The sequence below is a fragment of the Palaemon carinicauda genome, chromosome 41 (assembly GCF_036898095.1).
Source record: "Palaemon carinicauda isolate YSFRI2023 chromosome 41, ASM3689809v2, whole genome shotgun sequence".
NCBI classification, from domain to species: domain Eukaryota; kingdom Metazoa; phylum Arthropoda; class Malacostraca; order Decapoda; family Palaemonidae; genus Palaemon; species Palaemon carinicauda.
This window is the reverse complement of record NC_090765.1, coordinates 12,668,238-12,695,737: the sequence shown is the minus strand read 5'-3', so window position 1 is coordinate 12,695,737 and position 27,500 is coordinate 12,668,238. Positions and strand designations below refer to the sequence as shown.

General features: G+C 32.5%; 2 protein-coding genes across 3 annotated transcripts in view; one reads left to right on the top strand and one right to left on the bottom strand.

Annotated features, from left to right (window-relative positions):
* The window catches only part of Ppox (protoporphyrinogen oxidase), a 948,609-nt gene that overhangs the window by 288,362 nt on the left and 632,747 nt on the right, over positions 1 to 27,500 (bottom strand). The gene's annotated exons all lie outside the window — the stretch shown is intronic.
* Positions 1 to 27,500, top strand: part of LOC137632195 (anoctamin-10-like) — a 401,601-nt gene that overhangs the window by 84,449 nt on the left and 289,652 nt on the right. Inside the window, 1 exon segment of the mRNA XM_068364080.1 lies at positions 24,033 to 24,155. Coding sequence (XP_068220181.1) covers positions 24,033 to 24,155 — 123 coding nt within the window.

The following is a 27,500-nucleotide window of genomic DNA, read 5'->3' as shown; positions in this document are numbered from 1 at the left end:
CTGAAATTACAATCAACAAAATGGCTAAATCACTGGATGCAATATGAACACCAAATAGCATCCGCAATATCGGCGATATTCTCGAGTCAAGCACGAATCAAACTGTTACATTAACACAACGATTATATTCCAAGAGCAAATGACGTCAATCGATTTCATTATTGCTGAGAGCAGATACGTTTTCCTCAAAATTGCATCTTCGATTACCACTGCAAATTAATCGTTTTCCGAAATGAGGTTGACAAAGTGGGGTCTTAATAATAATCAAAGGCGATGACACCCAAAAGATGAAAAGATTTACAGAACAAATATAATTCTATCCTCACATCTGGACAGGGCACCAGCCACCCGTTGCAATACTACCACTTGAGAGTTAATGGGTCCTTTGATTTGCCAGACACTATGTCATTAGATCCCTTTCTCTGGCGTACGGCTCATTTTTCCTTTGCCTACACATATACCGAATATTCTGGCCTATTCTTCCCATATTCTCTTCTGTCCTCATACACTAAAATTACCAAACAATTCTTCTCTGAAGAGGTTAACTACTGCACTGCAATTATTTAGTGGCTATTTTCCTCTTGGTAAGGGTAGGATTGACTCTTTAGTTATGGGTAGGCAGCTTTTCTAGGAAAAGGACACTCCAAAATCAAACCATTGTTCTCTATTCTTGGATAGTGCCATAGCCTCTATACCATGGTCTTCCACTGTCTTGGAGGGGTAGAGTTCTCTTGTTTGAGAGGTACACTCAGGCACACTATTCTAATTCATTTCTCTTTGTTGTTTTTATGTTTTTATAGTTTATGTTTTTATAGTTTTATAATTTTTTTCAATGTTATTACTGTTCTTAAAATATTTTATTTCAATTGTTCATTACTTCACTTTTCCCTTTCCTGACTGGGCTATTTTCCTTGTTGGAGTCGTTGAGCTTAAATCATCCTGCTTTTCCAACTTGGTTTGTAGTTTAGCTAATAATAATAATAACAATAATAATAATAATAAATAATAATAATAATAATAATAATAATAATAGTAAGCACTCAGAGAGTGCAGACCTCCACCACGGTGGCTTATTTCTCGAAACCAGCTGTGTGACAACCACGTGTGAACTTGGGGTTAAGGTTTAGGGTTAATTCGGTCGACATTTTCTTTGACCTTAACCTAGGAATTTCAAAACTGAATTACTTTTTCCGTCTCAAATAACAATAAATCCATGAAAGTTTCTCTACTTTATAAATAAAATTGTGGCTAGGAATTTGTTCACAAACAAACCGAAAAAAACGGCGAAATAATAATAATAATAATAATTATAATAATAATAATAATAATAATAATAATAATAATAATAATAATAATAATAATAATAATAATAATAATAATAATAATAATAACAATAATAATAATAATGAATAAATGTACAAGAAGTTGAAGGTTATAGGAATTCAAAATAAAAAGAATCACAAGCGAGCGACCAAAATTTCTTCAGACGTTCCTTTGCAAAGGGGAAGTTCCAGCTCCAGTAAGTGAGAATCTTTCATTTTAGCTCTTTACGATTCCAAAGAAAACCTCTTAAAAAAACAACAAATCTCGGCTTTCCTGACCTCAAGTCCTAAGGGATGTTGCTTTCATGTCGAGGTCATCTAAAGGACAAGGAATCCAGATAATTTGTATTCAAGCAGTAGAAATTCTAAGTCAGTCCTCTTAATATTACGGTAAATATTAGATATTAATATTTATCAAATTTACAATATTCACAATATTAATCAATCGTTAGGTAAGTAAGAAGGAAAGATAAAGAAGTGAAATAAGTTTTGTTAACTAAAAAAAAAAGGTACCTAAAAATTCGTACCAGCAGATAGAGCCACCACATAAGAGAATGATTTTACTAGGTGGTAGGTGTGGCCAATGCACCAGCCACCCGCTGAGATACTGGCCAGACAGTAATAACATTGGATCCCTCTCTCTGTGATTACGGCTTATTTCATCTTTGCCAACATATAACAGAATAGTTTGGGATATTCTTTACACATTCTCCTCTTTCCTCATACACTTGAATGCACTAAAATTACCAAACAATTCTTCTCTGAAGAGGTTAACTACGGCACTGTAACTGTTCAGTGGCTACTTTCATCTTGGTAAGGGTAGAAGAGACTCTTTAGCTATGGTAAGCAACTCTTCTAGGAGGAGGACACTCCAAAATCAAACCATTGCTCTCTAGTCTAGGGTAGTGCCATAGCCTCTGTACCATGGTCTTTCACTGTCTTGGATTAGAGTTCTCTTTGCTTAAGGGTACACTTGGGCACAATATTCTATCTTGTTTCTCTTCCTTTTGTTATTTCTTAAGGTTTTATAGTTTATATATGAAAGATTTACTTTAATGTTATTATTGTCCTTTAAACTTCTCTTGTGATTTATTTCCTTATTTTCTTTTCTCACTAGGGTATTTTCCCTGTTAGAGCCATTGGACTTATAGCATCTTGCTTTTCCAACTAGGGTATTAATAATAATAATAATAATAATAATAATAATAATAATAATAATAATAATAATAATAATAATAATAATAATAATAATAATATGTATACACGCTATTAGCCATTTCTAAAAAAAATAAAGATATGAAAACCTTGCCCTACATTATACTCCAAACCAAACTCTTGAGAGAGAACAAATTAGAAGGCAGTTGGTACATAAATCCCAGTAAAACCCTCGTATTCCCTTTGCAGATGCCTATTCAAGAAATGGCGAGAAATACGGCGGGGGGATTTATGCAAAGGAAGAAAACAAGTTGAGGTCCTGCTGTGTGAGGAAAGGATCGAAGGAAAGGGGAGAGGGATCTTAATCCTGCGGTTCCCACAGAGAGGGACAGAGTGGGGTACAGACAAACTGAGAAGAAGAAGAGGAAGTAACAAAAGAACAGAAGGATGATAGAAGAATGAGAGGGGGATACTAAATACCTGATAAGAAAAAGAGGATGTAAGAGAAGATCGGTTGGAGAGTAGACGACTGGCAGAGAGAGAGAGAGAGAGAGAGAGAGAGAGAGAGAGAGAAATATACTAAAAACTCGATAGGTAAAAGAGGAAGTAAGAGAAGAACGGTCGGAGAATAGACGACTGGCAGAGAGAGAGAGAGAGAGAGAGAGAGAGAGAGAGAGGAGGGGCGAATAAAAGGAATAAAGACGACAAAGAGAGTGAAGACAGAGAAAGAGGAGCTGAGGAATAAAAAAAGAGAAGAGCTTAGAGAATGAGGAACCTGAGGAGACTCTAGACACGCTGCTTTCCTTCTTCCTTTTCGCGCCGGCTCGTCAAAACAGCCGGTTTTCCAGACGTGGCTCCTGCTTGCAGACGTCGGAGGAATTTTGGGAGTCCTATATCTACAAAGGACTTCCTTCTCTCTCTCTCTCTCTCTCTCTCTCTCTCTCTCTTTCGGGGTCTGTATGTAAATAGGACTTCCATCTTATTTCTCTATTTTGGAGGTCCTATATCTGCAAAGATTGCTATTCTCCTCTCTCTCTCTCTCTCTCTCTCCTCTCTCTCTCTCTACCTATTTCTTAAAAATGAAGAAAAAAAGTTTCACAAACATATAAGAAAACCAAATAAAATATTTTAAGTAAAAAAAACCATTCTACTTACAGACATCGGAAGAATTTAGGTGGCCCTATATCGACAAAGGACACCCTCTCTCTCTCTCTCTCTCTCTCTCTCTCTCTCTCTCTCTCTCTCTCACAGCAATTTTGTTGATTTCACTTTTCATTCTTTCGCAATGACGTTAAAAAGTCTTCCCTAAAGTTTAAGATAATTCACCAAAACTTTTGAAGTAAACCAAAGATATATTATCCGAGCAGGTCGTTTTTTAGCACGAAAAAAAACACCCACTATCTTAGAACAACAGGCAATAAATATGAGAGCATCGATTTACAAGTAATCCCTCCATTCAACATCTTTGGTTGCATGTTTAAGTAAATTAGTCACGTATCACGAAAATGAGATAGAGATAACACGAACAAAATGACGCGTACAAAACAGGGCATTTTCTTATGGTATACCTATTCGTACGTTTTACATTTGCATTCTTCCAACTTAATTTCCTCGTAGGTAAAATGTATTTACGGTCCTTTAAACCGAATACAGTTCCATAATATGTTATATATACACACTGATTATGAAAATAAGTAAACTACTTAAAAAACCGAGGGGAAATCTTCACGTTTCCCAAATTTGATATATTTAAAAAATAATATTACTAATAGTTAAATCATGTTTTATATGAATATCAGCCATCAGTGGATGATATTTTAGAAACGAATATAAGATAATTATCAGAATGTTTAGGTTTTTGGTTTTATTCAGCTCTTAAAAGCTTATAAATTACCAATATATTAAATTGAATTATATCTTAGTATTATAAATACTCACTTCAAACCAGCTTTTAACTCGCTTGTTTGATTAACCACCCATTGATAATAACGGTAAAAGACGTAAAATTTAAAAAATAAATCTGGGGGAAACTACAACCCCGTTTCAAACAAAAACCTAAATCCTATAAGAGAAATGTGAGGGCAAAATGAAATGTACAGAAATAAGAAAAGCACACAAAATGCATCTGGACATTTAATTCAATCTGAAGAGAGACCTGCTCTGAATGAAATGAACTTCTATGGATGCTGACAATAATGACCACCCACGTCTGCTCCGCCCCATTGGCCGGCTATTTTGAAGGTAAATACACGGCATAATAACAAAGACAAAGGGAGAAAAGACTTTTTCCTCCTTCCTCCTTAATGGGTTTCACATGTCAGTCAATAAGGCACAAAAGGATTCACTTCTTTCTGTCAAAAGCCACTATACTGTCTATATATATATATATATATATATATTTATATATATATATATATGTATATATATATACATATATATATATATATATATATATGTATACATATATATATATATATATATATACATATATATATATATATATATGTTATACATACATACATATAATATATATATATATATATAATCAACAACATATGCAACTGTCTCTATTTCACTGCAGGACAAAGACCTCAAACATGTCCTTAGTCATGTCTGGGGTTTGAACATTTTTATCACCACGCTGGTCACTGCAGATTGGTGATGGTGGGAGACTTTAGTCTGATCGCTTAAAGCATACCAACCTAGTATATGAGTGACCCTGACTATTACAGCTTTGCTAATCATGGTGATTACACAAACCTTTCCCTACGTTAGCGTATCCCCACTCAGTGTTATTTATATATATATATATATATATATACACATATACATATATATACATACATATATATATATATATATATATTCATAAATTACAACCCGCAAGAATGTGGGGTGCAGAACTTAAGCTAAAAAAGCAAATGATTGTATCTACATTTTTCATTTCTACGTAATAGAGAGAGAGAGAGAGAGAGAGAGAGAGAGAGAGAGAGAGAAAGAGATTAAAATCTCAATTTCTCCTAGACAATGAAATGTAAACATTAGTAAATGAACGATAAGGATATAAATAAGCAATTAGTACCATAACAGAGAAAGAAAAGATGGAGGAAAGAGTATAACAAGAAAAAGAAGACGGAGTTAAAATGAAAAATAAATAAAGGAAGAATAAAGGGGAAGAATTTACTGATGATCGAGGAAAAGAGAGGAAAGAGTATTACGTTTAAGTGATATAAAAAAAAAAACTCCAAAAAAAGATGAAAAAATAAGTTAAGAAAAGTGTGAGGAAGCAGAACATGCAATTAGTGTCTTGGCAAATACCCTAAAAAAAGATTATAAAACATTATTAGACAAAAAAAAGTTTTAAATGTTGGAAGGAAAATATTCTAGAAAACTGAAGAGGAAAAATAAAAACGAACCAGCTAAGAGATGTGGAAGACATTAAAAAAAAAAAAAATAGAACGTGTAATCTCTGAAGGGATTCTAGATGCCTTTACATATGTATGGAGGTTTCAAAAACTAATATAAAACTTTCATATATTCATTCATTCTCTTCAAAAATTCATTGCACTCAATGTTAAGTCTGATGGCTGGATGATTGGTACGAGGATTTCCTGCCATTCAGGTAAACAATATGCTAAATATTTGATGGCAAAATTAGAACATTCCTTTATAGCACATGTGTGTATACATACACACACACACACACACACACATATATATATATATATACATATATATATATACATATATATATATATATATATAAATATATAAACATATATATATATATATATATGTATGTATATATATATATATATATATGTATGCATATATATATACAGTATATATTTATATATATATATGTATATTTATATGTATATATATAATATATATATATATATATATATATACATTTATTTTTTGAAAATATTTCAATATTCGAATAAAGATAAGAATGAAATATATATAAAAAAATATAAATTCATGGGAATATTCTACATAAAATACTAGCTGCACTTCAAGATATTACACCTTAAAAAAACTGATAAAATATATCTTAACACTAATTACAAAAGCTTTCCTCACTAAAAGAGAACATTTTTTGTCAAAAATGTAACAAAAAAACATTTCCATGCGAAGGTGAAAGCGTCAGGATTAGTGTCTCTTGAGCAGGGATAACGCTGGGGCATCATTTAGATTATTATTTCCCTGAACCAATGCCGCGAAAAAAAAAAGATAAAATTGATAATAAAATGTCAGATATATTAGCTATATATCTCTATGATTCTAATCTGCACTGCAAAATACGACGTATTTTATATTATTCCCTATTAAATAACAAAAAGGCCTACTGGGGATTATCTGTTTATAAATTTAAATTATATATATATATATATATATATATACACACACACACATATACATACATATATATAAATATATATATATATATATATATACACACACATATACATACATATATATAAATATATATATATATATATATATATATGTATGTATGTATGTATGTGTGTGTGTGTAAAATAGAAAAAATAAGAAATTCTCTCTTAATTATCACCTGAATATTATACAAAATCAAAAGGAAGACCAAATAACAATCCACGTATTAAAGAAAAAAAATAGTTGCCAGCAAACACGAGAAAAAAAAATCAGTAAACCTTTCGCAGCTTTTCTTTAATTTTGAAAATCAAAAACAACAGAAGGAAGAGAAAGAATGAAAAAAAATGTGTTTTCTCTTAAACATTGGACAAAAGATTCTTTTTTTTAAAAAATGCACCACCGTTAACAAAAACAAAAAGAGGAAACGTAAAAAAATTAGTGTGTGAAAAACACCTAACGACAGTTACCACAGACTTCCAGATCAAATAACTTTTGGCCTAAAGTTATGAACTGAGGAACTTAAACTTTCCAACTAACAGAAGATTGTGACGAGAAGGGGGGGAGGGGAGGTAGTGGAAGTGAGAAGCAGAAGGGAAGCCTAATTTGCAATGAAAAATATCACTTAGAGAAAACAGGAACATGTCATAAATATTGAGCTAAACAGTGAACTACAATTATATAATTGAAAATATGAGTGAATAGCTACATGAGTCTTTGGTTTTTCAAGACACTAAAAAAAGGAACAAAGTTGTAGACCATTCTTAACGAAATAAAAATAACATATAACTTGACATAAAAGAATGTCATATTAGTGGAAAATAAAAAAAAAAAAAAAAAATTAAAAATAAAAGCCAGCTAACATTTTATATAGCAAAGGCATGTTCAACTGCTAAAGTAGATCCACCAAAGATAATGGCCAAGTTTATGCAATACAATACGCATACTATATATACACATATATTCTGTATATATTTTAGAAACTAATGCGAGTGAAATGAAGATAATAAACTCTAAGATAAGTAATATGAGAAATAATAGCATCTGACTTATATGCTCCATGAAAAAAAAAGAATTAACTCAAAAAACCAATACCTATTGTTGTTTAAGAAAATGAATTTAGTTGATGCAAATTTGCGCAATTCAATGGACCAGCCGTAAAGATCAACAACTTTAATATTAAACGAATATACCGGGTAACAAAAAATCTAGATGATCTCCCTCCTTTTTTTCCTCAAGAGCTTCAACTTTCAGACTGTAAAATAGTTTATCAGATGGGGGGGAGGGGGCGTGTTGAAATCTCTCACCCCTTACAACCTGCAGGTATGACTTGGAGAACTGAGAAATGAAGATATTCAACAGATAATTACCCCCATCTCTCTCTCTCTTTCTCCTTATGATACTTTGTGTATATATATATATATATATATATATATACTGGATATATGTAAGTATAGTTGAAACACGCTCAAACGAGCTCACACATACATATAAAGAAATATATAAAAAAATACACATACCATAATTATATATATATATATATATATATATAAATATACATAATATATATATATATATATATATATATACATATATATATATGTATGCTTAATTATATATTCTATAGTTTAAATTATAAATTTCGTTGATTTTCAGATGCCAATGATCTAATCATACTCTTCATAATTCGAACAAAATTTACGAATATATATGCATATAACTCTACATATAATACAGTATATATTGATGTGTATTATGCAAAAATCATGAACTCATAAATCCACATATACGCTAACTGCTTGTGGTAAGGCAGTCAAAACAGTCAACTTCATCGAATGACTATAAAAAAAACTAATTTTCAAGTACACATGAATAAAATAACACATTTAGAGCTACACTTAAAAAAATACGACCCTTTACTTGAAAAATCTTTCGTTTTGAGGAAATCTTTGAACAATATCAAACTTTCGTACCCCGAATATTTTTTTCTAATAAACTAGGTAAGAATCGGCGGGCCTTACTTTTTATATACAAGATTCAAAACAATAACAATAATAATGATGATATTAATAATAATAATAATGATAAAAATATTACTACTACTACTACTACTACTACTACTACTAATAATAATAATAATAAGAATAAAGCAGTATTAGTAGTATTATGGAATCACCGTCCGTCCATCACCCACTAAAAGCAAACATCAAAGAAAACCGCTCAATGAAATTCCACCTTTTAAAAACGGTGGATAAAACGTGCTTTTAAGGATGATGAAACTCTCAATTGACATTCTGAAATATTACTTGAAGTCGAGAGAGAGAGAGAGAGAGAGAGAGAGAGAGAGAGAGAGAGAGAGAGTGTTTCTTTTGTCTCTTATTTCTAAAGACCTCGTCTAGGTCTTTATAATCTAAAATGCTTATAATCTCAGAGAGTTATTATATTTTGCAAAACCTCTTACTATAACAGGAAAAGAATTAAAACACATACATACACATATATGAATGCACACAGATATGATTATTCTTCTGCCTAAGCATATGCCGGTATATAATATACTCTAACACATAATCTCTCTCTCTCTCTCTCTCTCTCTCTCTCTCTCTCTCTATATATATATATATATATATATATGTATGTATAGTGTGTGGTTGTGTCTGTTTGTTAAAAATTCGTAGCCAGAAAATAATAACAAAAAATCTGCAAATAGTTTACTTAAGTATTATTAATGAAGAGTGAATCAAAATATTAAACTTGGATGACAAAAATAGGTAATTCAGTTCAAGCACGTTTTCCTGATAATCACCTCCAAGTAAGAAGACACATAATAGCAAGAACTATTACCACTAGAGAGTTACTGGATCCTATGACTGGCGAGACAGTAATATATTGGATCCCTCTCCTCGGTTACGGCGAATTTTTTCATTTGCCTACACATACACCGAATAGTCGAGCCTATTCTTTACACTTTCTCCCCTGTCCTCATACACCAAACAATACTGAGATTACCAAACAATTCTTCTTCTCTTAAGGGGTTAACTACTGGACTCTATTTGTTCAGTGTTTAATATCCTATTGGTAAGGGTAGAAGAGAATTTCTAGCTATGGTAAGCAACTTTTCTTGGAGAGGGACAATCCAAAATCAAATCATTGTTCTCTAGTCTTGGATAGTGTCATAGCCTCTGTACCACGGTCTTCCACTGTATTGGGTTAGAGTTCTCTTGTTTGAGGGTACACTCAAGAACACTATTCTATATAAATTCTGTTCCTCTTCTTTTGTTAAAAGTTTTTCTTCCTCATTTTTCTCATTTTTTTTTTCACTTTTTATATGAAAGATTTAATTTACTGTTGTTGCTGATCCCGAAATATTCTATTTTAATTGTTCATTACTTCTCTTGTAGTTTATTTTTTTTCTAATTTCTTTTCCTCACTGGGCTATTTTTCCCTGTTGGAGCCATTGGATATAAATTACTGGAAACTTAGCGATAAAAAAATTGAGGGGCGCAAGTTAATGAAGAATAATAGGAGGATTTGTAAGAAAAAGGGGAAACGGAGGATGGGAAAGTAGAAGATGAAAAAGAAAAATTACGCAAATGAGGAGGCGCACAACACAAATTAGTGATCAGAAAAGAAATAAAAAAGTTGCGTAACGATGAGAAATCACAAGAGAAGCAACACATCCATCGAAATAAGCAGAAAAAAAGACGTAAAAGTAAGGCAATAAAAGTTAGAGATGATCGATATTTTCTTCAGATTACGACACAAACGAACGAGTTATAACAGGGAAATGTAAAATGAAACACATAAATCCCATCTATTGACTCATGAAGAAGTCGTAAAAACGAGAGAGAGAGAGAGAGAGAGAGAGAGAGAGAGATGAGAGAGAGAGGGGTGGGGGGGTGGGGGGAGGGGTTTTCCTGCCTGTTTTATAACCTGTAAAATTCTTCTTGAGACATTTCATTTACTATGAGAAAGGTCTGTTGAAACCTAGATTTAATCTTTTATTTTAAAGATTGATATATATATATATATATATATACACACACACATACACACTAAGAAATGTAGACAAACACAGACAAGTGTAAATTTTCATCGTCAAGGAAATCTTCATGACTAAATATAAAATTATCTACTTAATATAACATGTTTCACAATTATTCAACTTTAATTATTAAGCTGATAAGGTACCTAATATTGTTATGTGGCGTAAACATGTCCCCTTAATATATACATTATACGATCAAAATTTGGAGAAAAGTGGGTTATCAGTTAAGAATATTAATCAACGGTGGCAGTCAAGTATTTTTATGGAAGGAATGATGTGAGAGGTCAAAGAATGGACATACAATGTAGGTGCTAAGATGTAAGAAAATAAAAGAAAAGAAAATGAGTCATGAACTGGGCACAGCGAATAATTGTAGAAAATAGGAAGATGGTATAGTTGAAGTATGTGTGACCAAGAGTAAGGTTATTTGGGGATATGGAAACCAATAAGTAGGAACAACAGAGGAATTTTATTATCACAAACAATGGGGAGTAATCTATAACGGATGAGTATAAAATCAGATAGTCCTTACACATTGCCAAAGTGGGAAGTAAAGCGTTGAAGTTGACAGCAAATTATAATTATCATCAATGACAATAGCCAAGCTACAAAATTGATTGGAAAAACAGAATGCTACAAGCACAAGGTCTCCAATACTGAAAGTAGCCCAGTTCTTTAAGCAAATTAATTGTTTAATATATTTGGTGTAAGACGAAAAAGTCGATTAGGGAAAGTAGATTGAATAAACAACAATTATAGTAAGTATATATATATATATATATATATACATATATATACATACATACATATATATATATATATATATATACATATACGTATATGTGTATATATATATATATATATATCCATGGTAAGGCGAGATAGGAAGAAAGAGAGGCATAGGATGGTTTGAAAACTGGTGTGAAAGACGTATTAGAAAGAAACAGTCTTGATATCCAATAAGCATAATAAACAAAGTGTGTTCAAGATACGGGTAAATGGCATTTAAAAAGGGGAGGTCTTCGACAAGCGGCTTGAATGAAACTTCTGAGTAGAGATGCACAAAGTGATTAAATGTTGTGGTAATATACCGCAAATGGGTTTCATCCACGATTAAGCAATACAAAAATATATGCGGCTGTGAAAATATTTGTCTTTCTTTATGGAGCCATCCCCTGTTAGTGGAAAACCAGGTTTCGTCTCTCTAAGATAATGTATTGAAAATAGATGAAACTGGATGGGAATCATATGGAGTTTTCTGATGACTTTTTACATGCACATCATGTATTATTGAGGGTTTTAGCATATATATAGATATATATATATATATATATATAGATAGATATATATATATATATATATAGATATATATATATATATATATATACATGTGTATATATATACATGTGTATATATATATATATATATATATTTATAGATAGATAGATATATATATATACACATATAAGAGAGAGAGAGAGAGAGAGAGAGAGAGAGAGAGTGGCGGCTGACGTTTCTCAAGGATAATGCACTAGTCTTGCATTCATTAGGTTAGTAGTTGACCAGACCTTACCCCTATCAACCATCAAGTAGGAGTCTACAAAAAGTCATGAGGTTAGCTACTACATATCTACAAAAGAAAAAAAAAAGATATAGCAAAATAAAAATAATTTTTCATACGCGTGCTACGATTAAAACTTCAACAATAATCACAAATAAAAGTTCTAACAAAAGTCTGCCTGAAAATCAACTATACAAGCAGTCCTCATTGTTCCAATTAGTAAAACGTATGTGTGACATCTCTAAATCACTCGAGCAATTTATATTAAAAAAAATAAACGTTCCGCAGCGCCACTATTAAAACAAAACCCCGTAATTAAAATGAAGCATTTCATCTCTCTCTCTTAACACGACAGGATGGGGGGATGGGGGTATAAAGAATGTGGGGGCAGTAGAGGAGAGGATGGCAGGGGGTATTAATCTATATTCTTCAATACCATTATGAACTGTTATACAGCATCACCCTTTTTAATCGTTTATGTCTTTGATTAGGATATAGTTATCACAGTAAGTATAGAATAGCAGGACGGAATAAGGAATAATCGAGTTTTACAAATAATAACAAAGACGATAATGGCCATAATAATGATGATAATAATAAAAATAATGACATTAATACAATAACAGCAATATGATTAATAATAATAATAATAATAATAATAATAATAATAATAATAATAAAATTAATAATAATAAACAAACTAGCAATGATGAGAAAAGGTATGCCATTAATAATTCTTACATGACATCTGTCAGACGTGAAAATAATCGTTCAACTCAGTTTAAAATGAAGGAAATAAAGATACCAGAAACATTAATAACATATACAACCAAAAAAGTACGTTAATTCATTATATCAACAGTTGTCAGCGTTATATTTCAGCTTAGGTTGCCATGGTTACAAAGAGTCCAAACAGGTGATGTTTAGCCAGGTGAAGGAATCAGGATCCCTTATATCCTTGCCACTGTCACCAGCTTCAGCCGGCTCCTGCCAAGTTATCTGTGTGAACGCAGCCACAAGTCTTGGCAGTTATCTGTGTGAACGCAGCCACAAGTCTTGTCCAACGAAAGTTAAAGGAGTTTGTGTGCCGATTGCGTCCTGCATTTCATAGTGGCCATCCATTCATGTACTTGACAAGATCATACACTAACTTGCTGGATCGGAAGAACAGGCATAAGGCGAATGTGTTACATCTTTCAAATGAAAGGTTCAAGGAATCATGAAAAAAGTGAAAATATTTCCACAGCTCTAAGAACCTTTTATGCCATTCTGCAACATCAATGGTTAGCTTTCCTCATAATGATATCATTAGCATTATCATTATCATTATTTTAGCTGCAACCTTAGTATAAAAAAAAAAAAAAAAAACATGCTTCAAGCCCCGAGGGCCAAACCCAAGATATCAACCTAGTGCAGAAACGAAATAAAGAGAAAAATAAACTTAAAAAGAATTAAATAAATATATAAAAATAAATATAAATTTGAAGCATATAAGTAGCAAATAAAAATGAAACTACACCAACGCTCACATGCTCAAGGGAAAAGCCTTAACACCAAGTTTGAGTTTCTGAAGTTCTGGTTAAAAAGAGGAAAAAAAGAAGAGTAAGAAAAACATTCTTGCGCTATTCTTAAACCAATTAAGGTTTCAAGCAGGTTATAACTGTTAATTCTGGAAGTGCGATGACGTAATTATAGTATCCAATGCACTTAATCATCTATTACCATTAATAGGCGTTATTAAACAATATCAAAGGGATTCTCAGTTATGACTTTTGTTTGATGATGGTTTGATCGGAGTGATAATTCTCTTTCAATGTAATGACGCTTAAGATTATATTAACCCGAAGGGAATTATTCAATAAAATAATTTCTGTAACTTATTGACAACATTATTTCCTTCTCCATCTTTATATGAATAAATAGCATTAAAACAATGATTACATTTATTCACTACTTCTTTATATCCTTTCCGTACTCAAATAGCCTACTTCCCCGTTAGAGCCATAGGGCTTATAAAATACTACCTTTCCAATCTGGGCAGTAGTTTGGATACTGCTAGTAATAATAATAATAATAATAATAATAATAATAATAATAATAATAATAATAATAATAATACCAACAACAACAACAACAACAACAATAATAATAATAATAATAATAATAATAATAATAATAATAATAATAATAATATACATTATTTCTCTACATAGCGTCATCTCTCGATCGTGATAATATTAATTACGCTACTTTTGCTAGACTTGTCTCTTGAGCTATCACAAATTTCCATATAGCAAGGTCAAATTATTTCCGCTAGAATCTCCAGCTGTCGCAGTCTTTTGTAGTTCCATCAAAGCTCCTGCAGAAATAAGACACCGAGAAAGTTTCTCTTAATTCTAATGTTCTCGTTCATTTCCACAATAAATTTGAAGATGAAAAAAAAAGTTTCGCTCATAAGGCAATCGGAACTCCGGTAAATTCGCTTTTATGAGCTAGAAGAATAAGGAGGAGTATTAGAGGTGTTGACACTTGCCAACACGACGAAACGTATGGGTTGCTTCGCCTCACCGGCCATGTATAGATTATCGGTTGCCGAAGGCGCCCTTCGGATGTTATTGGGGTAAACCTCCGTTCCGAGAGCGAGAGCGAGAGAGAGAGAGAGAGAGAGAGAGAGAGAGAGAGAGAGAGAGGAGGGGCAAGGTTATGTATAAAGCAATTTTGGTGGCGAAACAGTATTTTAGAAAATCACGATTCCGCGAGAGAATTTTGTAGCTAACAACTTCACTGGTAAACTTAAATTTCACAAAAGTATGAAAAAAGCATTAGAGAGACAAAAAGAGTTAGAACTTCTTTAATTACTGATTTATTGAGAGAGAGAGAGAGAGAGAGAGAGAGAGAGAGAGAGAGAGAGGGGCAAGGTTATGTAGAAAGCAATTTTGGTGGCGAAACAGTATTTTACAAAATCACGAATCCACGAGAGTTTTGTAGCTAATAACTTCACTGGTAAACTTGTATTTCACAAAACTATGAAAAAAACATTAAAGAGATGAAAAGTGTTAGAAATACTTTAATTACTACCTTATAATTTACAAAATAATAATAATAATAATAATAAGAAAGAGAGAGAGAGAGAGAGAGAGAGAGAGACAGAGAGAGAGAGAGAGAGAGAGAGAGAGAGAGATTGATTGATTGATTTGAAGTTCTCTGGCATCCTGACATCGAAGGTCATTGACGCCGGAGAGAGAGAGAGAGAGAGAGAGAGAGAGAGAGAGAGAGAGTGGAGTATGTAGAAAACAATTTTTGTGGCTGAACCGTATTTTACAAAATCATGAACCAGCGAGAGAATTTTGTAGCTAACAACTTCACTGGCAAACTTGTATTTCATAAAAAGTATGAAAAAAGCATTAGAGAGGCAAAAGGAGTTAGAACTTTAATTACTGACTTGTATTCACAAAGTTAAGAGAGAGAGAGAGAGAGAGAGAGAGAGAGAGAGAGAGCATATATTTTCGAATGGAAGTGCAGTAAAGAAAGAGAAAACCAGATTGCATATATATCAACCAGGAAACTTTCGATAAATACTCTCAAGAGAGAAAAACAACGAAAGAAGCAAAACAAAAACGTGAAAAGGGAAAATAAAAAAGTGAGTGAAATGGTATTTCCCTTTCCCCTTGTTTCCTTTTTCGCAGTTGGAAATAACGGCAGCATTAACGAGAGAGAGAGAGAGAGAGAGAGAGAGAGAGAGAGATAGAGAGAGAGAGAGAGAGAGAGCGACAGAGAGAGAGCAATTACCAAGGGCCCTTTTCATCTACTCAGGAAAATAGGAACTGTGTCGCATCTCTCTCTCTCTCTCTCTCTCTCTCTCTCTCTCTCTCTCATGTAAAACCCGACGATAAATGCATAGGAAGCCTTATGCCCCAAGTGGGTAAACAGACTGTGCGCTCAATAAAAGAGGAAAATAAACAGCCATAAAAACATGCATTCAAAAGTGGGTCCAGTAATCTTCAAGTGAAAAAAAGGTACAAATGACACAAACAGGAAATGCATTCTAAGATGAAGTCCTGGACATTATGTGGAGAAAATCACAAGAGAAATGTGCTAAGGGGATAGAGTAGAGGGGTGAAGGACTCCTGGAGGGGTAGGATATCTTTAACACACTATCCAGGTAAGAAAAAAAATGTCTTCGATGAGGTCCCAAGAGAGTCATGCTCAGGTTGCTGTTCCAACATTTTATTGTGATTTCATTTCTTTTTAAGAAAGGTAGGGGAGGGACAGGTAGGGGAGAGATGGGGTAGGGTAGGGGAGGGGATAGGGGAGGGCAAAGCATTCGGAAGGGGAAGCTAAATCCCAGGTGCCTTCGATATACCAGAATGTATAACGGCATGTATCCACGTATTCAAAGTAATGGCTCTCACTGTCTCCCTCTCGATTTTGCTCTCTTGTATAATTCGAGTATAAACTAAAAGGATATATATATATATATATATATATATTGTATATATGTATAACGCACACAAGCATACATAAGCCTACATGCATACACACACCCACAAACATATATATATATATATATATATGTATGTATATATATGTATATATATATGTATATATATATATATATATATATGCATATACAGATCGAAGGTTGTGGTAAATCAATCTATTAAAAATATATCGCAATTACGTAAAAAAAGAAATAACATATTATTAAGTAAATACCTCATCATTAACCATATGCAATTTCTGAAAAATAAATACAAAGACTAGGATTCGGAACGAATCACAAACATTAAAGAAAGCTTAAATTACCAGAAATAAGATTACGAATCGATTCCAGGTACAGAATCAGGAAATGGACTTACTAATAGACCTCCCTCAAGGGTTAACCGAAAGACGAAAAGGAACCAGGTTACGGAGACTCAATATTTGAGAAAAAGACATTTTTCTTTTCATGAAATTAATTAAAAATGAATTCTGCTAATTCTTTATGAAGTTATCAATAAAAAAATTCTTAATTCCATATAAAAATTAGGAAGAAATAAATCTGAGTTTGTACATTTTGTGTGCAATTATAAGTAAATCTACGTTTTATGAAGATAAGAAAAAATTAATTTAGGTTCGTAAACTCTCCATGACATTACAATCAATTTCTATAATTTTAACAAATTTTTGACAAATTATCAGACATGGAACCTTTCAACTGTCCGAATATAAAATCTTCAGGAGTAGTTCTTTTTTATGTTTCAAAGAAAGCATTAGATTTCATTGAAGGATATATATGTATGTACTTAACTTCACAAACTTTAGGCAGCCTATCGTAGTTGATGACGACATTCGAAGTTCCCCACTATGTACGTAAGCTATGAATATAATGTACATGTATATATACATACACACATATATGTTTGTTCTTATGTCCAAAATATCTACGGGCATCAACATTTTTTTCGAAAAGGGTTAAAGATAAATTGCATGTATTATTGTTATAAATATCATCATCATACTTTATTACTACTAGTTAAAATGCTAAGGGCCAGCGAGGAAAGGATATAAAGAAATAAATGAACTATGTATGAGAAACAATCAATAAAAAATATAAAATATCTTAGGACCAGTAACAACGTGAAAGTAATTGCATATATAAACTACGAGGAGAGACATGTCAACCTGTTCAACATAAAAACATTAGCTGCAAGTTTGAATTTCTGGTGTTCCACCGATTCAACTTCCTAATTAGGAAGATCATTCCACATTCTGGTCACAGCTGGTATAAAACTTCTAGAATCCCGTGTACTACCGAGCCTTATGGGAAGACCTGAATGCAAATGATGGTCAGAATTATGAAAAATATTATGCAACATGCATAAAAACAAACAGGACGACAGTGCCAGGGATTAATATCTAGATCAGGAATAAAAAAAAATTATAGATTGCAACTTTTTGTCAAGCAGCAGAAGAGGAGAACAAAATTCGAAAAAAGGTAGAATGAAGGAATTAAAGCTCTTCTTCAGAGTAAACTCATTACCAAAAATCTTACAAGACTTACTCAATAAGCCAATCTCTTATGGAACTGAAGAAGAAAAATACCGAATGTGTTTCTCAAAAGTGAATTTGCAATAAAAAACACCTAAAATTTTTAAGTTGTATATTGTTAAAGAAACATTGTCAATGCAGACATCTGGACGTTGAGCCATTGTGCCCGACCTACTTACAATCAGACTTTAAGTTTTGTTAGGGTTCAACTTCTTACCACATAATTTGCACATTGCACCAATTTAGTGAGATCTCTATAAAGGGATTCAACAGCCTCAGACCTAGATTCAGGAGATGGAATTAAGGCAAAGAAAACAGGATCATCTGCTTATAAAACGAGCTTGTTTTCAAAGCTAAACCACATATGAATAAGTAGCATGAAAAGTAACGGGCTAAGGACACTACCCTAAGGAACACAACGACTACTCTTTACAATCTCTTACTTGAAAAATTCACTAATGGTACTACGAAAAGGGCTACCTACTCGCTGCTCGAGTTTGAAAACGTGAACCTCATGATCAACACAGTCAAACGCAGCAATAAAATGAAGGCTATTCGTACAAACTTCCTGACCACGATCAAGGGATTTCTGTACAGCATTGGAAATTGTAAGAAAGGTATCACATACCCTAAAGTCAAACTATAAACTATGAAAAATTATTACCTTCGGCATACCTATTTAGACGTTTTGCCAAAAGACGTTCAAAAGCTTTAGATAATATGGGAGTTATGGAAACTGGGTGTCAATAAGCAGGGCTAGAGGTATCTAAAGCACATTTACTTAATAGAGTAACAATATCAATTCTCCAACAAAAATAAAATGAATCTCTTTTTGGAAAATTGCGAAAAATAACAAACAACTTAGGAGCTCAGAGCAGTCTTTATACAAAAACTGAGGCTAAATACCATTGCGATCTTCTTCTCCATAGACATCAAGGCCCATAAAGAGCGTTTTAATTTCCCGGACTAAAAAACTAAACTAGTAAGTTTAGCCACAAGAAAACAAGAATGAAGAAGATCTAGTTTCTAATTACTCTTCTTACTATCAAACACATCAGCCAAAAAGGTTGCCTTTTTCTTTGGCCAGTGTTTTAGGGCCATCTAGTTTGAATAAAGGAAACACTGTCATGTCTACAACAAAGCGTGCAGATTTAAAGGATGATAGCCAATTATTTCCTGGGTTTTACCAGATATGGTATTTTTTCTGGTTAATTTGTTTTCCTTTTCAGTTGAAGCATAAACTCTATGAGCAAAAAGTTCTAAGTTGAGTATAGTTATTCCATGTCAAATCTGATCTTCTACACTTCCAAAGAGGATAGCCCTCCTGCTTCTCAAAACAACCACGTCTACAATCTTCAATGAATTTTAGCACATGAGAATAGAGAGTTTTATCAATTATGTTGACAAGATTTTCATTCAAGAGAACAACAAGTCCAACACATCATAAAATTGTGACTAATTCAAATGAAAATTATCAATCAAAATGCTATTCCATTCTGCTTGAAATTTCATACATAACTTGCATGAGTATTATTATTATTATTATTATTATTATTAGCCAAGCTACAACCCTAGTTGGAAAGGCAAGATACTATAAGCCCAAGGGCTCCAACAGGGAAAAATAGCCCAGCGAGGAAAGAAAATAAGTAAATAAATAAACGATATGCGAAAAAATTAACAATAACTTATTTTAAAAACAGTAACATCAAAATAAATATGTCGAATTTAAATTATAAAAAGACTTATGTCAGCCTGTTCAACATGAAAATATTTGCTGCAAGTTTGAACTTTTGAAGTTCTACTGATTCAACTACCCGATTAGGAAGATCATTCCGCAACTTGGTCAAAGCTGGAATAAAACTTCTAGAATACTGTGTAGTATTGAGCCTCATGATGGAGAACGCCTGACTATTAGAATTGACTTCTTATCTAGTATTACGAACAGGATGGAACTGTCTAGGAAGATCTGAATGCAAAGGACGGGCAGAAATATGAAAAATCTTATGCAACATACATAATAAACTAATTGAACGACGGTGCCAGAGATTAATATCTAGATCAGTAATAAGAAATTTAATAGACCGTAAGTTCCTGTCCAACAAATTAATATGAGAATCGGAAGCTGAAGACCAGACAGGCGAACAATACTCGAAACAAGGTAGAATGAAAGAATTAAAACACTTCTTCAGAATAGATTGATCCCAATAAGCCAATTTTTTGTGCAATTGAAGAAGACACAGACATAATGTGTTTCTTAGAAGTAAATTTTCTGTCGAGAATCACACCTAAAATTTGAAAAGTCATACAAAGTTAAAAAAAAAAACATTATCAATGCTGAGATCCGGATGATGAGGAGCCACTGTACTTGACCTACTTACAATCATACTTTGAGTTTTGTTAGGATTCAACTTCATACCCCATAATTTGCACCATGACGTCATGCCTTGGTTTCCATAGTAATTAAGACTGAGAAGTTGTAATTACTACCGAAGCATAATTAGACGTCCAAACTAGAGAACCAACCTTATTTGTTATAACACTGGGAAGTCAGTGTGTACTAGGGCCAAGCAGTTGCCAGACCTATGAGTTGCTTCACTTATGATTTGTTTACAGCCTGATCAGAGACAAAATCCATGAATACTGCAATATACTAGACGACACTGGCGAAGTCTAGGACGTACTGGTCTTGGATCTTGCTCAATATATCCAGAAAGAATAAGAATTACAAGCATTATAATATCTATTGGTTAAAGGTGTCTGCTTTGGGTTACGAAAAAATAAATATCTTCGAGTAGCTCATTAAGAGTTTACAATCTCAAAGGCTACTTTCATTCTCCAACTCCACAGAATACGTATATGAGTATAAGACGCTTTAGACTGCATCCACGCAGGCAGGTACATAGCAATATCATTACGATAAACCAAAGGTTGACTTGATTATCTGGTGACCTTCTTTTCAGGGATAATGGGAGGTGTGAGGGTAGGGGTGTAGTGGGGCTGAGAGAGGTTTATGGGCTTGCAGTCCCAACCCTTGTATGTGTAGCTCAGGTAATTGAGAGAGAGAGAGAGAGAGAGAGAGAGAGAGAGAGAGAGAGAGAGAGAGAGAGAGAGAGAGAGAGAGAGAGATTCTAACATGAAAGACCAAGACCTTGCGAACTCGTTATCATCTAATTGAGATGTAGACATAATTAGGCAAACTTTTGACTCACGCAGACTAATCTTATTCGTTGAAACTTCATACGTAAACTGATGCAAGTTCCATACAAAGATCAGAAGTCGGCAGACTATTTGCTAATGTTTTAAAGAGTTCAGTGGCAGGATTCTAATCAAATGAGAAACCGATTTGCTCTAAATGTGTCGAATTAATCAATTAAAAAACAACCCTCGATCATCTTGAAAGATGATTTTAATATTTTCTTCATTTTCATATAAGTATTTCACAAGTGGAAAATATCTAAATAAGTGTTATGATTTATTTATAAATAAACTGATTTGCAGCCTCTAATATTCATGTTTGCAAGTGGAAAATATCTACATGCATCATTAATATATAAAAAAAGATAGCAATCTACTCCATAAACCATTATTATAAATATCATAGGTGTCTGTTTTGGCTTATGAAAAATTAAATATCCACAATTATCTCATGAAGAATTTCCAATAGCTGAAAATAACTATGCCTAGATAAGCAAACCGTAGTCTGTAAGTACTTTATTCAGCAATGATCAACCTCAGGTAATGAATTAGTTATTTCTCAACAACATGCAGACTCAACGTGTCACTTCCTACTTGCACACTCTGTCATCATTCCATCCTAGATGAATATTTGTAAACATGTAACGTTTACTCTTTCGAAATCCATAGCTTGCTATTGTTTTCAACATGCAATTCGAGACTAAAAACGTATATAAACATAAATTATGACAAGCAGTAAATTAAAAACTGGTATGCGCATAATGATAAGTTCATGCATGACAGGGGGACGTGCATTCCAAACAACACTGGAGGATGGAATGTTGCAAATAAACACTCACTCACAGGCAAGGATGGCAAACATCCACTTTGTTCACTATGCACGGGTGACCTCGGCACATGACTATTTGTAATAAGCCTTTCATACCCAAATGCACTTTCCACGCTTTTTCATACAGTATATCTGTAATACGCTCACCTATGTAACCTCATGGACTTCCTAACACATTGTATCAATAGCTTTTGTTGTATGTATTTTCAAGTTACCTCCTTTCTTTACTTTCATTTTCCTGCTTCTCTATGCTTTCCTATCTAAATAACAGCATTTAATCGTCTCCCATATCATCAATTTGCGAACATGGCAAAATGGAACTGAGCTTGATCACTAAGGATGAAGCTGGGAGGCAAAAATACTTCACAGTGATGTAAATAGCTTAAGATAATGATTATTATTGAGCGAACGTAATTCAAGTTAGACATCTCTTAGTCAGTGTAACGTTTGATCTTTATATATATGGATATGAAGAGTCTAATAAGTCTGGAAAGTTGTACGTTATATTTCTAGCTTCTGGTTATGGTTTTGTAGTGAGAGAAGACTTGTATAATAGGGGGTTTCTAAAGTACGATTAGGCATATCCTTGTTTCTCTTCTGGAATTTAAAATGTTTTCTTATGAAGCAGATGCTTTACTGGTGTTCTGTGTCTTCAAAGAACGTATGAAATGGAAAAAAAAAACAAAAAATAGATAGGTAAATAAAGTGGCGAACCAACTGACAGGCTGAAAGACTTAAAATTTCAGACATGAAAAAATAGGTGTTCGAAATAATTAATACTGACAATGATCTTCAGAACATTTTATTATTAACACTATATAAATGATAAAATTTAATACTGAAAATACTCAACGTTAAAGTATACAAATATGGAAAATAAAATCAAGACAGAAAGGCTTAGAATTTCAATAAAGTTCTATCTTCTGAGTATAGAGCTAGTTCAAGCTAGCCTATTAAGGGACGAGATAAAATTATGTATTTCAACTTCACGATCCACAGTATCCTCTTTAAAAGTTTAATTATTATTAGTTTCCAGAATGAAAAATATATCGATGCAAGTTACTTACGTCAGAATTCATATGACAAATGTAACATACTAATTAGCGCCTTTATTTTTGGACAAAAGTGGTCAAGTGGTACTCAACATCCTCTCACTAGTGTATTTCATATCTATATATATATATATATATATATATATATATATATATATATATATATATATATATATATATATATATATATATATATATATATATATATATAGTCAGTTTTTAATTATATCTCATCTCTCACCACTATACAATCATTCTTCCAAGTAATGACAATGCAAAGCCGCACTGGAAAAATCCCACCCAATATCACTAACTGGCACTGACCAACACAAACCTTGCCCACCACCCCACCTCTAACCAAGCAAGAGAGTAAATGCTAAATGTTGCTCACACTTTTCAATGTTGGATTTTCCTCACCAGCTGTGTCAATATACCTTTGCAGAAACACCTCAACAACACCACCACCACCACCACCACCACCTACACGACATGATCTCAAGATCGCCACAGCATCTGTGCGCGAAGGTCTCCAAAACGCTACACTTAGATGGACCCATTTCCAAAGGTACGTCCTTTTGGTCGTCAGATCGAAGCACGTGTCCGAAATACCGTCTCTTGTTACTCCATTTGCATTAACTCTCGGATCTACTTGAGAGTTCTATGAAGTTTAATGTTTGTTAATGTTACTTTATCAGTTGTTTATTTCTATATCTATTTCTACAAATGTTTTCCTAAATGGATCTGCTTTTTTTTTGCATCATAAAGCACGATATATGGAAGCGCCATCTCGTTTTGGTCTTTTGGAAATATCTGCTAATGCTTGCTTTTATGTTACAATTTTATGTGTTTTTTAAAATCTCTTTTGATGTTTTTGGTCTAATGACCCCTTCTTCAGCAAATATTTTTGACATAAAGATTTACTTCTCGTTTATTGTGTTACCCTTGTTTAAAAATCTAAACGATTTTTGTATCAAAAACATTTAAAATATAAAAACAACCACCCATATATATATATATATATGAGTGTGCTGTGACTTTGTGTACATAAGTGAAAATATTATAGGTGTTACTCGTACTTGGAGTCTAACTCCAATTTTTCTTTAAAATCATAATTTCTTCTCTGGGACAGATAAGGGGACGAAGTTCTTCGTCCAGTCGAGATTTGAAAATTGAAAATTAGTAAATAAATGATGAAATATAACAAAATAATCATCTATATTTTTTCTGCTTAGTAATGAACTTCTCTTTGGTAGTGATGAACAGTCTCTAGAAAGTTATTCTTCATGATGTGATACTAATATTGTTTTTTATTCAAAGCCGCTGCAGTTTAGTGCAGTACATTAAAAATCAAATAAAATGTTAAATCACAATCTCAGGTTAACCAAGTAAAAATAAAATCATACGTTGCTGTAAACAAATAAACGAAAATAGATATACGAAATCGTTCTGCACTAAACAGAACGTCTATAAGATACCTAATTTATTGCGATTAACACCAGATATCGCAGAATGCATTGCTGTATTTGTTACGTCATGGGTATACTATGCATGAAAAAGAGTTTTATCTTTCATACCCGAAACTATTTTCATCTATAATACAGTACATGAACAAGACAAACAAATACCAATTTAAATAGGGCTCTTGGGAACCTCTAGAGTAAAAGAACTCAAATAACAGAATTTCAAGAGGGTCCTAAGAAAGATTGAGGTTGTAGTTTGGAGGTTCACACAGGACGCTTGAAAACGTTGCATAGATGATTAACTGTGAAGAGACAACTAGCTTCAACAGACAATGTTTGATGAAGGTACGTCGCAAACGCGAAATTATCTAAATTGTGACCATCATTTTTACAGAAGAACAGTACTGAATAAAAAAACACTTCAGTTGCATTACGTATATATATATATATATATATATATATATATATATATATATATATATATATATATATATATATATATATATATATATATATATACATACATATATATACCCCTATATATACATGTATATATATAATTGGTATTTCTTTACTTATACAAAGGCCAAAGGCTGGTAAACCTAATGCCCTTATCAGACTTACTGTAGGTGGTCTGAAGAAACGAGGGGCAAGGGTTATATGAAAATAAAATTATGAAAGTAGGGCCTAACTTCCAAGTAAACGATCCACCACTTATGCCGATTTTAAGACATGAAAAATATCAACGACCCATGACCTTAAACCTTGGTGTATGTCAAGTAAATCTAATTAAAAAATAAGTCAATTTAGATATGATTCTAAACATAGTTTTTTTCAGATGCTGTTTTAGTTTTATAATAAATCACAGACAAACGTAATCACAACAAAGGTAAAATAGTATCAATAATAGAAATTAACCTAAGCTCTAATAGCTCTACCTGTAAAACTCATGACATGAAAATTAAGATAATTAGACATCTGTAAGAACGACAATATTCAATTACTGATAATTAACATGTTCATTAAATTACAGATACCTACGCAATAAAGGTTTGATCTTTATTGTAGAGGCTATGGACAATAGGTTTCGAAAGCTTACTTTGGAATTCTGAAAAGGGTTCAAAGTGGAATCCGTATCTATTTCCTCTACGATACATTTACTAACTTAATTAGATAAAATTATTTGTATACAAACATGCATGCACATTGTGTCTTTGTGCTGAACTTTCAAACGTTAATGCTTGCATAATTACTCAAGCATACTTTACATTTCTCTTGATTTTCTGATGCAGCACTGTAATACAACTAAGGAGACGAGATATGGATCCATTCTAAGACAAGGTGTGAGTGCTTTTATAATACTTATACAGTACACTAGAATTCTCTTTCTTAGAGTTCTATCTTAAAATTGGCTTTTCTTTTCAATTGGATTAAAAAAAAATAACGGATTAGCATATGTCTCTCCAACTCCATATTTCTTTGGACATTTGCAAAACTACTAGCAATGGCTTTTTTTTTCCCTTTTGAATTTTCATAAATGTTCAGCATGATTTCTTTTCGCCTTTTCCTGAAATTTTGCAATAAAATATACCTGTTATCCTACAACATTCATATCATAATACATTTCTTTAATGTTTTATATTAGAACAATTTTTTATGTTATTGTAAATGCATAATACTTATTCTATAGATTTTCTCGTGTCTACTGAAAAATTGCCACATAAATACAAATCGTAATACCGAAAATACGAAAATTAATCGAATTCTCAACATTTACCCCAAATCAATGTTAGTTTTATTATCACGCTATCTACCATGTTTACAAGCTTATGTGATCATTCATGTTCAAATGGGGCAAATTCTGTTGCGATAATACCTTCATAAAACGCTTACCGTGTGTGTACAGGTAATAAAATAAAGTATGAATCTAGCAATTTACCAGATTTCCCCCTATTTTCCATTTCTGTTTATTTTCAATAAAATTCGCGTATTGAGCTTCCCGTCACATTAGTATTTTCCTAAAAATAATTGCATGGAAATGCAAAAGCAATTCTGAAGGGCTTTTCTATAATTAAAACATGAGATTTAAGGAAAGAAAATTTATCAAAACTTAGTCGTGACTAGAATACATCTTTAATGTATAACGACAAACACTCAAATGCATAAAACATTATTCTTATGTTAAGTAAATTCTATTTTCTGAGTATTTCTTTTAAACGTTAGTGAAATTAAGATACTTTTCTGCTGTTATGCATAATTTTATGTGCTATATTGAGGTCAAAATGTATGACTGACATCCGTAATAGAGACTTTTCTCTTAATGAACATGTAACATTAAGGTCAGCTCTTAAAATTTATAGATATAGCCGCGTATGTAAACTATGATCTAACTAAAAGTACTTTCCGACATTTTTCAAATCTCTCTGTGTGATAACAAATATAAGGCAATA